This window comes from Corvus cornix, chromosome 1A (assembly GCF_000738735.6).
Source record: "Corvus cornix cornix isolate S_Up_H32 chromosome 1A, ASM73873v5, whole genome shotgun sequence".
NCBI classification, from domain to species: Eukaryota; Metazoa; Chordata; class Aves; order Passeriformes; family Corvidae; genus Corvus; species Corvus cornix.
In genome coordinates this window covers 39,148,189-39,160,034 of record NC_047057.1, presented here as the reverse complement: position 1 = coordinate 39,160,034, position 11,846 = coordinate 39,148,189, and the positions used below count along the sequence as shown (strand labels likewise).

The 11,846-nt window shown below is 55.7% G+C and overlaps 2 protein-coding genes across 2 annotated transcripts; both read right to left on the bottom strand.

The window, feature by feature from the left end:
* Positions 1-413: 413 nt before the first annotated feature.
* Positions 414-5,963, bottom strand: MYF5 (myogenic factor 5). The gene is made up of 6 exons (XM_039571081.1): positions 5,731-5,963; positions 4,858-5,104; positions 2,456-2,586; positions 1,527-2,016; positions 971-1,046; positions 414-831 (listed from the first exon to the last, which is right to left on the bottom strand). Exons 1-6 carry the CDS (start codon positions 5,961-5,963, stop codon positions 638-640), a joined length of 1,371 nt encoding a protein of 456 aa, XP_039427015.1. The 3' UTR covers positions 414-637.
* Positions 5,964-8,065: 2,102 nt separating this feature from the next.
* Positions 8,066-10,126, bottom strand: MYF6 (myogenic factor 6). Its single transcript, XM_039571214.1, has 3 exons — positions 9,292-10,126; positions 8,953-9,043; positions 8,066-8,732 (listed from the first exon to the last, which is right to left on the bottom strand). Exons 1-3 carry the CDS (start codon positions 9,805-9,807, stop codon positions 8,614-8,616), a joined length of 726 nt encoding a protein of 241 aa, XP_039427148.1. The 5' UTR covers positions 9,808-10,126; the 3' UTR covers positions 8,066-8,613.
* Positions 10,127-11,846: the final 1,720 nt, after the last annotated feature.

Here is an 11,846-nt window from a genome sequence, read left to right as displayed (position 1 = left end):
AGGAAGGGGGGGAGGAGAGGATAGAAAAATATTACTACGAAATATTACTTTTACTTTTGCAGAAAATAAAGGAACCGCTGCCCATAACAGGACATATAGTGTGAGTATTTAAACTTCCACGGTTTTGTTGCTCCATGAGGGGTCTCAGAATAATATGCACTGGTGGAATAAGAAATAAGCTGCCAGGCCCCAGCCCAGCGAGACACTCCACGTGCCGGCTTGGGCCCGCCGTGGTGAGGCGGGTGCCCCGCAGGCAGGAGCCGAGGGGCGACCAAGGCTGGGTGGGGGCTCCACAGGGATGCTGGCGGGCGCCCCGCAGCCGAGTCTCGCTGCCCTCCCCCATGCCAGGGAATGCACTTAAAGAACCAGCCGGCCAGACAGCTCTCTCACAGCACGTTTTATTTGCAGCGGGGTTTCCAGGGCAGCGCGTGTGTCCCGAGCCGCGGGGTCTGCCTGCCGGGATGCGGGAGATCCCGGGCCGGGGCCCGGAGGGGCTCTTTGCCTCCAGCCCAGGAGGGAAGCGGCGGCCCAGGTGCTCCGGGGCTGCCCCTCTCGGCCGAGAAGCGTCTGCAGGAGGCGGCCCCGGCGGGCGGCAGCGGCCCCGGAGGCAGGCGCGGGGTGAGGGCCCTCCGGCCCCTCATAGCGCCTGGTAGGTCCGTCGGGGCAGCGGCGTCCCGGGCGCCTCCGGCCCCGAGTCGATGCTGGCGCCGGGCGAGAGGGAGTTGGCGTCGCGGAGGGACAGCCCTGGTTCCTCCGCCGGGGAGAGACGGTCCACGATGCTGGAGAGGCAGTCCAGGCTGGACAGGGCGCTGCTCTGATCGGCGGCGTACCCTGCGCCGAGGGGAGGGACGGGGACACGGCAGCGCGTTACTGCGGGGTGCGGCGCCGCCTCCCCCAAATGCCCCGGGGAGCGGGGGGTCCCCGGGCCCCGCCTCTACCCCCAGGCCGCGTCGGGTCGAGTCGGGCTTACCGTGGGCCATCTCGGCGCAGTAGACGGCGTCGAAGCTGCCGCCTCTCGCCGACCAGACGGGGCTGCCACAGTCGGCCTGCAAGACAGCGAGGGGCGAGTGCCGGCCCGCCGCCCCCGCCCAAGGGCCAGCGGGACGCTCCCCGCTAAGGGAAAGGGCCATAAAGGCCGGCGGGGAGCGAGCGAAGCAGCCGCTCCCCAACCAGGCTGCTGGCGCTGGGCAGCGCCTTCCCCGTCTCCCCCAGCCTTACCCCTCTAAGGCCGCACTAAGCGGGCAGGAGAGGGGACGCCAGAACCCCGGGGGCTGGGGCGCCTGCAGGGTGCCCTCGGGCAGCGCTACCTCCGCCCCCCATGCATCCCCGGATAGCCCACGTGCGTGCTCAGCGCAAAATCTGGGAAGGGGCCTGCTCTGAGGGCAAACCCCCGCCTTTTCCTAATGTCCGGATGACTTCGGCCCGTCCACACCCATGGGACCGGTCCCACGGCGTTGACCCGAGGGGCCCTGCCCACAGGCCGTCCTGGGGTCCCCACAGCCCTATCACTCCTGCCTCTCTCTTACCATCCCATCGGAGCAGCTCGAAGTGGGGCTGGTCGGTTCGGAGCAACTCTGTCCCGGCAGGTGATAGTAGTTTTCTACCTGTTCCCTCAAGAGCTCCTGGAGGCTCTCGATGTATCTGATGGCGTTTCTCAGGATCTCTACTTTGGGGAGTCTTTGGTTGGGGTTGGCAGTGGTGCATCTCTTCAGGGTCTCAAAAGCCTGGTTCACTTTCTTCAGCCTCCTCCTCTCCCTCATGGTGGCTGCCTTCCGCCGGTCCATTGTGGTGGATTTTCTTTTGCAGGCTTTGCAAGCCCACATGAGGCAGTGACCAGCTTGGTGGTGGCCAGTGGGAGCTCGGACATGCTCCTCTTCCTCAGAGCAGGCGGGCTCTGGGGGCTCGTGGGCGCTGAAGGGGGGCAGATCCCTGGGCTCAAAATCCTCGGGGAACTCGCCCTCCGGAGAGGAGAGGCAGGAGCTGTCATAGAAGAGCTCGGACCGGGAGAACTTGCAGCTGTCCCATCACCTCCATCCCTGCTGCGGAGGCGTCAGTGCGGGACGGCGGCCACCGGCTCTCGGCGAGGCGCTCCGCAGCGCGCTGGGGCAATTTCTCCGTAATTAGCGACCCGAGACCAAGTGTCCTTCGGCTGATGCGGGGGCCCTTATATATACATGGAAAGGGAGGCTGGTCCGCAGCGGCCAGTCTTTATTAGCATATCCCACCACAGCCCCTGCCGGGAGCTGTCTGGGCAAGCCCCCTCCAGTCCCCAGGAGACAATTTGCTCCGCACCGCTCCTTTGGAGCGCCGAGAGATGGGCACTTTTCTAATGAAAGACCTCCCAAGAACTGCTTGCGACATCTCCGAATTTTCAACCAAGTCTGTGAATTTGCAGTTTTGGTGTGGAAAGAGAAAGAGGGGCACTGGACGCGCACGAACCACTGACATTTCCTACTGAGCCCTTCCTCGTCCCGATGTTCCCATCTCCCGTTTCCCATGTTTCCCACCACAGTTTTCCTCGGGAGGGACACCTCCAGTGTCTACTTGCATATCCTTACCTCCCGCAGCCCGTGATCCAGATCTAACCTGAAACAATACAACTTTCTTCTTAGACCTAAGATGTGTTTATTTATCTCAAGGAGCGCTTTGTCCTGTAATTAAAGTTCTCTCACCAACGGCTCAAATTTACAAATTCGGGGACAACAATGCACAGCTACTTGTGGCTAGGAGAGACGGGGAGGGGGGAAAACAGATTTTACTGCTGTCGGATCGGGTCACAAGGAAAGGTACTCACAAAAGAAAAGCGTATGTGTTTGCTCCGAGACAAATCCCCTTCCCATTCTTTCTCCTACTCGTGTGACCTGGTGCTGCTAGAGACACAACAGTCAAGCAGTGGCTTGCTAATTTTCTGCTTTCAGGCAAACTTGTACCGTTACAGATGCGTCCCAGCTGCCAGTGCAACAAACCCCTCCTGGAAGTGTAAAATTTCTAACCCCGCAATCCCTAAGTAACTTTACACAAGTCGGGGACAAAAGCCTCGCAGAGCCCCAGCCGCAGCAGTAGCCGAGCGGAGAGGTGCAAGGGTCATTAGAGTGGTAATGAAGCCATTTAACAGGCATTTGCTAACGCGCAGGAATCCTTTGGTTTCATCCAGGTGGCTTTTGTAGCTGAGGAAAATACTATGAGAAGGCAAAGGAAACCTTCTCTACCTGGGAATGAAATTATGTGACCTAGGCTAACTCAAACGGAGAGCAAATGACCCAGCAGCGGTTCAAACGCTACGGAGCCGGTTTGTGTGCCCAGGAAAAAGGCGCCTTCAGTTAGCCTCCCTTCAGGAAGCGGTAATGTGGTGGCATGGCGAGCCGCTTGTCTTCGGGAGCCGCTGATTAAGTGAGCAAGGCAGGTAGGGAGTATCCCCTGAGAGAGATCCCCTAGCAGCGCACACAGCTGGGAAGCCCTCCGATCCACACGGGCAAGGCAGAGAAAGGCAAGCACCTCGGCCTGGGCTGGGGCTGGAGGGAACCCATCCTTGTTTCCCCGCTACCACCACCCCCGAGCCCCCAAAGGCGGATTTCCACTCTTAGGCTAAAATTTTTCCTAAGAAGCAACCATGCACACACCCTTCTTCCTACGAAGGGATGCATAATTATCTAAAAGCTGGAGAAGGCTACACCTGCACTTGAGGCCATAAAGGCGGGGAGCTCTCTTTGAAATGAATACTGTATGAAAAGCAGAGAGTTGATAAAGGAGTAAAGGTACAGAATGGGAAAGCTCAGAATTTCAGGCTTCTGCCACTCTGAGGTGCAGGTTGCTGTTTTGTTGGGCCACATCTGAAACAGGACAGTTCCTATTGTTTTCCTAAGACAGCATCAGTCAGGAGGGGTCCTGCTCGGCAGTAACTTGAACTCTTCACTGGGCTGTGGCGTGCACACACACAGACACACACAGACACATGCACACAATTTGATTTATCACGTTTGCGCTGGCTAAAATAGACATGTTTACATATTTATGCTTCGTGCACAAATAAAGCTGATCTTTAAAGTGCCAGTTGCGGTTCCGATCACCTTTCTGGGTTGGTGCATGCTTGGTTTCTCTCCAAGCATGCACTGTAGATCTCCCGGTGCACAACGCCAAGCCCCTCAGTCCCGCTCTCCTGGCATGCAGAGCTTTAGCTCGCAGATTTGATTCTTAACTCAGCGGAGCTGGGGCTGTTAAGAAAAGCGCTTTCCCCCAAAAGTCTTTGAAGAGCTGGAAAAATGTCTTTCCTTTTTCCTTGAATATTTTTGGGGAAATGGAAGAAAGCATCGAAGCATTTTCTTCCTGTCACTCAGGAAGAAAAAAAAAATCAGTAATTAGTATCCCTTAAGGAGCCCCCGGCTCCTCTGGTAAAGTGATCTCAAAACAAATTTGCAAAAATGCAGTAGGCGAGTGGAACTAAAGAAAGGGGAGAGAAAACACGAACTACAAGGCTGGCTAATGAGGCTGCTGGGGAAGGGCGGGGTGGGGGGCGGGGGAGGATAGTGCTGCATTTCAGGAGGCTCAAGTCTCAAAAGCGGGAGCAGCTTTAGCATCAGACACTGTCTGCTCCTGTAGACTGGTAGAGAGAAAGTGGTAAACGTGTCAGGATCCCTTTAAATTGTGTTCCTCACCCTAGCCCTCCCCGCTCCTCAGGAATCCCCCTGCCGCACCTATTCCTGGAGGGATTCCATCCCGTGTGGGTACCGTTTGCAGAGCGTGCCATTTTCTTCCGTATCCCACGCCTTTCTGTTTAAGAGAAGAAAATCCTACCGAAACCATAAGTCACGGGACTGAGGGGGTGAGAGGTGTTTGCGGTCCCCCCGAGCGCACCCCCACCTCCGGCCTTCCCGAGCGCCTCGCGCTGTGCCCGCCGGCCTCCACGGAGCGCACACCGGGGCCCCGTGCAGGGCGGCGAGAGCGTGGTAACTTAATGCTGCCGTCCGTGGGTGCCGGCAGCCGCAGCGAGGGCTCCTCCGTGATGCCCCGACAACAAAACTGTTTCCCAGTCGGGCTGGTGGGGCCGGGCGCTTTCCAGCCGTGTGAGAAACGTTTGGTTCCCCCCAGCGCTGGGAACCGTGCGCACCTAAGTAAACACATTAGTACCTGCCAGAGGGATTTGTGTAGAGGACAGCTGAAGAAGGCATTGGCCTCTGCTGGCTCCCCGGGACTCCCAGGAGAGATCAAAGGGACATGAGGGGGTTTTTAGCAGCCTTGAGACTGGGAAAAGTTGCTAGTTCCTGCTATCTGAGGGACGTCCCAGCGAGCACATGGTTCAATTATTCAACCTCCACCCTCCCTGCCCCCTACACCCATCCCTAGCTCATTCTCCACAGAAAGACGGAAACTGTGGAAAAATCGTATGGGGTCCCCAAAGCAGCAGTGGTCCACGCAGGAATTCTCCCGTGGAAATAGCTGCTGTGTTGCCTCTTGACCGCCTTGACTTCCACCTCAGAGAATGAGCTAAGCCTGCTGCTGGCTGTCCGCATCCCTCCCTGGACTGCGGCCGATTTTACCGAGGAAAATAAAGATATACAATATAAAAACCAAAACCAATCAATCAAGAAAACCCAACAAAACAAAATAAAATAAAACCCAAAACCTCAAACTAAAAGCAAGGCTTTAAACACTAGGTCACGTCACTTCAGAGAAAAGCGGTGTCAATGCGGCAGCACTGCAGACAGGCACCCCATCTTCCCCCACTTCCCCTGCCTTGCCCTCATCGCTCCCGGTCCCGCAGGCACCTCGGGCGGGCGGCGGAGCTCTGCCACGCCGGGCCGGGCACCCCGCACCGCGGGCCGGCGGAGCCCCGCATCCCTCCGCTCCTGAGGGAGCGAGCAGGTGGTTCCCGGGGGAGCGGAGCAGGTAGAGGCGAGGGGGCCTGCGTTGAGCGTGGGATTTTCAGCCCGCCAGCGGGGAGGAGGGAGCGGCAGGGGCACTTGCATTTGCGTAAAAACTTCGATGACTTTGTACGTGGTCCCTCCGGAAAAAGACTTCATTAAATCACAAACCTCTTGTCTTTACCCAGTTATTGCCCTTTGATTTTGTGATTCCAGGGCCCTGTTTGCTTTGGCTGGGGACTTAAGTAAAGATTATCGTTATTAATATCTAACACAAACATTTTAATTGCAAACACACTGACGACCTTCACTGGGAAGCCCGGCATGTCAGCTGCAGCCGCGGGGGTCACGGAGAGTCTCTTCGGGAGGTATTTTCTTTATTTAATGAAAAAACTCTCCTTTAGGCAAACTTACTCCAAACAATCGCTCAAGTTACCCTGCTGCTGGAGGAGGCACTGCCGTGGGGGTCCTACCGGGCGGACGGGCAGCTTGTTGAGGTGAATGCCCGGCTGCAGGCAAACCTGACAGTCGGTTGCCCCGGTGTCGGCGCGACACTGTGGCTTTGAGGGGTGGCTCAGCACGGCTCCTGCCCTGATGCGGGCAGCGGGTCCCGTGGGGCTCGAATCGCCGTGTGAACTGTGTGTAGCCCTTCCCGCGGACCCAGCGGGGTTTGAAACAAATTAAGAAGGAAGACGACGAGCTACTAACCCGATCGGATATACTCTCTGGCTGGGCAAGTGCCTTCGCTATAGAAGCGAGCTACATGGTCTCCTCTCTCGCACCAGGTCGCAGAGGCGGCACGCAGGGATCCGCGGTCCCCGATGCACCGCTTTCTGAAGAGTCCCAGGGTTCCCCGAGGCAACGGGGTTTAATTTGATAGGAGAAAAAACGGGGAAACTGTTGCATTACCATGCCCACCACACTGTTCCGCCGCAATTACTCCTTACAACGGAGTATCTCATTAGAGAGCAATTAGAGCTAGCACATGACTGGTTTAAAAACCCGGCTGGCCACGGCGACACAGAAAGGGTGGTAAGAAGGCACGGTCGATTGGAGAGCTAGCTCTCAGGGTAGGCTTTGCCCAGAGTTTCCACCTCAGGCGGGCTTACCCGCGCCCGAGATGGCCAGGAAGGGGGAGACCTTCCCGAAACGCGACAGTGACCTTTCAAAAAAACAGAAAAAAAAAGAATAAATCAAGGGCTAAAGTTGACGAGGAGAGCGCACGCAGGTAGAGTTGAAGTGTCCTCCGTTTACTTGTGCAGGCTCTCCGGCAAGCCCCGTGTGTGTGCCAGGGGCAGAACGCGCTGTTCCCTGGTGGTCGCCCCTTCCCGGGGGCACAATCTATTACAAACCGTAACGCTCTGAATGTGAGCAGCTCCGTTCCACCATCCTCAGAGAGGCTGTGTTTTTTTACATCACTGAGTGAAAGGCTTCATATGCTGTTACCCCCCCACCTCTAAACCCTTTCGGTCACTTAACTCTTTCCTCCCCGAAGGACCCCATTCCCTTCTCCCTCAGGCTCAAGGAAGTCAAGGGGAGTTACCTTTCCTGGGAAGAAACCACAGCTCCCTCCAGCCCCAGAGGGAGCGGGTTCCTGTCACAGCCACTTGCTGCCCCGTTAGTGCAGCAGGCCCATCATTTTTGCGGCAGACAAGCCCTTGCGTTCAAGTCCTCGGTGCCGAGAGAAGGTGAGACACACTAAGCTTCTCCCAGCTCAAGAACCGGGGCAGGAGCCCGGGGCGGGGGGGACGGGCGGGGGTATCTTCTTGCATGCCCAGTTTCTAACCTCACCTTCCACGTGCAGGGCAAGGCCGACGAAGCCTCGCAAGGTACTCGAGCGGCACTGTTGGACATTTTAGGGGGGCAGTATCGCTTTCCAGGGGGACGTGCGTTCTGCAAGCACGGCGAGGAACCGGAGCACTGCGGGCGGCCGGAGAGGTGGCGGGTCCTGCCCGTACACCCACCCGTGCCCGCCCGGGAGCCCACGGGGAGTGGGTGATTCACACCGTGGGTGCGGCTCTAAAGAGGGAGAGACTGTCCTTAGAGGAGTAAACGAAGGAAATATATGTCCCCTGTCCTGCCTCCAATCACACGGTTCGTGCTTCTGCTACGTGGGTCTGACTCTTCTGGCCTTCATCTCGCTAAAGTCAGTGGTGGGTTTTAACTCCAGGATCGGGTTATTTTATGAAATTACGGGGAGGGGAGGAAAACACTAACACAAAGAGCTTTATTTTACAATCCAAGAAATCCATCTGTTCTTATATACAGTATCACATTCCACCATTTAAATATATATGTTATGTTTACAAAAGAAAAGACAGTACTGAAATTATTTACAGGAACGAAATGAGGCGGGAACTCTTTAAATATGACTCACACGAAAGGCAACCAACAGCTTCACTCAGACAGGAATGAACTTCCCGGTGAGTCTCAGACAAAGCGGATCACCGGTACACAGGTAAGTATCTTAAATTTTAAAAAAAGGGAAAAAAAGAAAAAAAAAAGGGGGGGGGAAGGAAGGGTGGTCTATGCAACACAATTTAAAGAAAACAAAATTCGGGAAAAGAAAGAAGGCAAGGGGTAAGCCTGGCTCGAGTCAGTGGGAGCCATTTTCTTTGGGGTGGGTGTACCTCGATTCGATCTTAAAAAGGCCCCTGCTTGGGCTTTCCACTGTGTGAATTTGCTTCGTTTCTTAGTTTAGAGGAAAGAGGGTGGGGGCTCCGTCTCCGTTAAATATACTACCACAAAACCGGGTTTATTTCTCCACCGCTTCCTCCGCGCTGGGCAGTTTGGGCTCGTCGGAAGAAATACTGTCCACTATTGAAGAGAGGCAGCGAAGGCTGCTGGAGGCCGACGACTCGACAACGGAGACGCCTGCTCAACGAGAGAAAAGGCATTAAAGAGCAGACCGCTCCTCCTCGCCGGGCCTGTGGCGCGGGGCTCGCGGCTGCCGGAGGGCCCGGGCACAGGAGGGAGCGTGGGAGCCGCAGCGCCGGGGCCGCGGCCGTCGGGGCGGGGGAAGGGGGCTCGGGCCCGCGGCCGGAGGGCGAGCAGGGCCGGCAGGGCTGCGAGCGGGGCCCGCGGGGTGAGTTACCTTCCTTGGGGCTGACTCCTAGGGCTCGGGAATGGTCAGAAACGCTTTGCCAGTCGGAGCTGCAGGTGCTCAGGAAGTCCGAACTGGGGATCTGCGGCACACAGGCGGGGGCGGGAGCGGGGAGACACGGGGAGAGGACGGGTGTTAGAGGGGCGGCCGCGGCTCCCCGGGCCGGACCGGGCAGGCAGACCTCTGGAGGCCCGAGGACTGGCAGGTTCCCCGAGGAGCGCCCGCCGGCCCTCCCGGCTCCCGCAGCGGCCTTGCCGAAGAGGAGGAGGAGGGAGGGGACGGCGCGGCGGCGCTGCCGTGGCGGCGGAGGGGCCAAGCGGCAGTGCTTACATTTCCCTGCTTGGGGCTGAAGCTGAAGGGGTCCCCCCCGATCTCCTGCATTTTCTCCTGCTGATCCAGCCTGTGCAAGAGGTCCTGCAGCCTCTCGATGTAGCTGATGGCGCTCCTCAGTATCTCCACCTTGGGCAGCCTCTGGTTGGGGTTCGCCACAGTCCGCCTTTTCAGAGCCTCGAAGGCTTCGTTGATCTTCTTCAGCCTTCTCCTCTCCCGCAGGGTGGCTGCTTTCCGTCTGTCCGTGGGAGCCGACTTTCTCTTGCAAGTTTTACAAGCCCAGATCAAACACTGGCCGGGGAAGTGAGGGGGTTGTAGTCCCGGGGGTGCCAGCACATGCTCCTCTCCGCTGCTGTCACTGCCAGCCTCTGGCTGCATTTGGTCCTGACATGGAGACAAGGTGCCATCGCTGCCTGGGTACAGCGGGGATCCCTCAGCCATCTCCAGCTGCTGCAGGGCTCCATTCTCCCCGTCCAAGTAGAAGAAATAGGAGCCAGTTTCAAAAAGGTCCATCATGCTGTCCCTCGGCCTCTCTGCCTGCTTGAGTTGGGTGGCAGTCTCAAAAACACCCCGAGGAACAACCCAGATGGAATTTAATTAGTGCAGTGACATAAGTCCCCCCTGCTTTATATAGGAGCTGCTGAAACCCTATCCAACTTTTAGCTGTCGCGGTGTATCACCCTCCAAAACTGATTCCAGCCAGTCTCCCGGGCGCTGTCCTGAGAACATCTCCTATTTAGAAGGGGGTGGGGGGGGAGGACGGGACAGGACGGGACACGAGAGGTGGGAGACAAATCAGAAAAAAAAAAATTTAAAAAGAACAAAAACAACCGTAAAAAAAATACAACCCAACTTTCCACCCTCCTCCGAAAGCCCGTGAGTTCGGGGTGCAGTGAAGGGACGCGAGGCGGGGGCTCGGGAGCAGCGGCCCGGCGCGGCGGGCGGCCCCGGCCCCGCTGCCGAGCCCTCGGGGGCGCAGCTGGAGGACAAAGGCGCGGGGCTGCGCAGGGAGCCCTCCCCCAGCCCATCCTCACACCCCCGGCGCACGCTCCCTGCCCGGGGCTAAGTATAGGTCTATAAGGAGAGATTTCAAAGGCAGCCATTACTTTCCAAATAGGCGGGTTAATATTTTCAGAAGAAGCCCCTGCTATTTTCCCCCCTCCCCGCCCCCTTCCCCTTGAAGCATGCCATTCCTGTGACCCAAGCCACTCGGGCCAGCCCAAGGTTAGGAGCCAAGCTCGCTGTTCCTCCACACATGGGGAAGGTTGCCAAGGCAGAGCTGGGCTGCGATGATGAGGCACCCACAGACAGTGCCCCTCGGCTTAGCCTTTCAGTCTGAACTTTCCCACGTTGCCCATGAGGTGACAGGAGTGATTCCAGGTGACTGGGTTGCAGTGTGACGGGGCTCTCTGGACAGCCCTTGTCCTTGACGCTGTTTAGTGCAAGCAAAGCCCAGCCATATGGTTTAACTGAAGTTTAATCCCTTGGGCCTGGCAGGGTATACAGAGCTTCCTAGACACTGAGACAGAAATGGAGCTTGTGATCACCCTCTGTTAGCTTATACTGTAATGTCACATCATGTCTGGAACTGTCTGACATAAAGAAAGAGGATGGGGAAAACGGCTGCTTTGCCTCTTTTCCAGCACTGCCTTGTGTTCTTTAAGTACCATGTAATGTTTTTATGCTCGTGTAAATATATATATATATGTGTGTGTGTGTGTGTGTATATGCATATGTGTCCATATCTCTAGGCACACACACATGCATATGTATGTATATTTATGTGGATAAGTAAGTACATTCCTGTGTGCTTATGTGTGTACACACATGTAAGCTTTTTATAGAAACAATAATACATGAAGATGAAGCACCTGCAATGGTCTTATAGCTCTCAAATGTAGCTCCAAACTTCATCTTTCTGAAGGCAAATGTAGTGGTATTGTTCATTTCTCTAAAGCTACAATGAAATTAATCGTTGACTTGACTGGGTCTCCAAAACTGCAAACCAATTTTTTGGAGTACAAAAATCTTTAGCACTAAGAGTAGTTGTAGTTTTGTTTTCACCACATCAGTGTTGTTGGAGTGGATCTCATTTCTGCTTTAATGAGGCAGAACAATATCCAGTTTTGGATGAGACAGAGAAATTCAGACTGTTCTCAGCAAAACTAATTTTCATACTATTCCACCACTGAGGTTTTTTTCCCTCTTCAGATTAAAGAAAAGGCAGTCTGGCAGTTAAGGCACTGACCATAAGAAACAGTTTCTCAGTTTCCATGTTTTGCAACTTGCTTTCTGTTTGACCTTTGACCAGCCACTCACTTTTCCTGTGATTTAATTTTCTACCTTTAAAGAGGGATATAATGTTGACCTTTACCCATCCCTTGTGTCTCTGATTTAATTTGCTAACTGTCCACAGAGAAGCTACCCCTTTACATGCTTTCAGGTATTACAGGGGTCTCTGTCCCATAGCATTAATAATGGTAGTAATAAAAAACCCCAAAGCAGCAACAACAAAAACCAACCAACCAAACACAAACAAACCCCTCAACAAACAA

What these genes read in the sequence shown, in the direction of transcription:
- MYF5 (XM_039571081.1), bottom strand. Translation starts at nt 5,963, where the DNA reads ATGCAAGTGCCCCTGCCGCTCCCTCCTCCCCGCTGGCGGGCTGAAAAT. An exon ending in CCGGGAGCGATGAGGGCAAG is followed by an intron (nt 5,105 to 5,730) that starts GCAGGGGAAGTG and finishes GTGTTTACTTAG; the next exon opens with GTGCGCACGGTTCCCAGCGC. An exon ending in TCGGGACGAGGAAGGGCTCA is followed by an intron (nt 2,017 to 2,455) that starts GTAGGAAATGTC and finishes GTGATGGGACAG; the next exon opens with CTGCAAGTTCTCCCGGTCCG.
- MYF6 (XM_039571214.1), bottom strand. Translation starts at nt 9,807, where the DNA reads ATGATGGACCTTTTTGAAACTGGCTCCTATTTCTTCTACTTGGACGGG. An exon ending in TCAGCCCCAAGCAGGGAAAT is followed by an intron (nt 9,044 to 9,291) that starts GTAAGCACTGCC and finishes TGTGTGCCGCAG; the next exon opens with ATCCCCAGTTCGGACTTCCT. An exon ending in AGGAGTCAGCCCCAAGGAAG is followed by an intron (nt 8,733 to 8,952) that starts GTAACTCACCCC and finishes CTCGTTGAGCAG; the next exon opens with GCGTCTCCGTTGTCGAGTCG.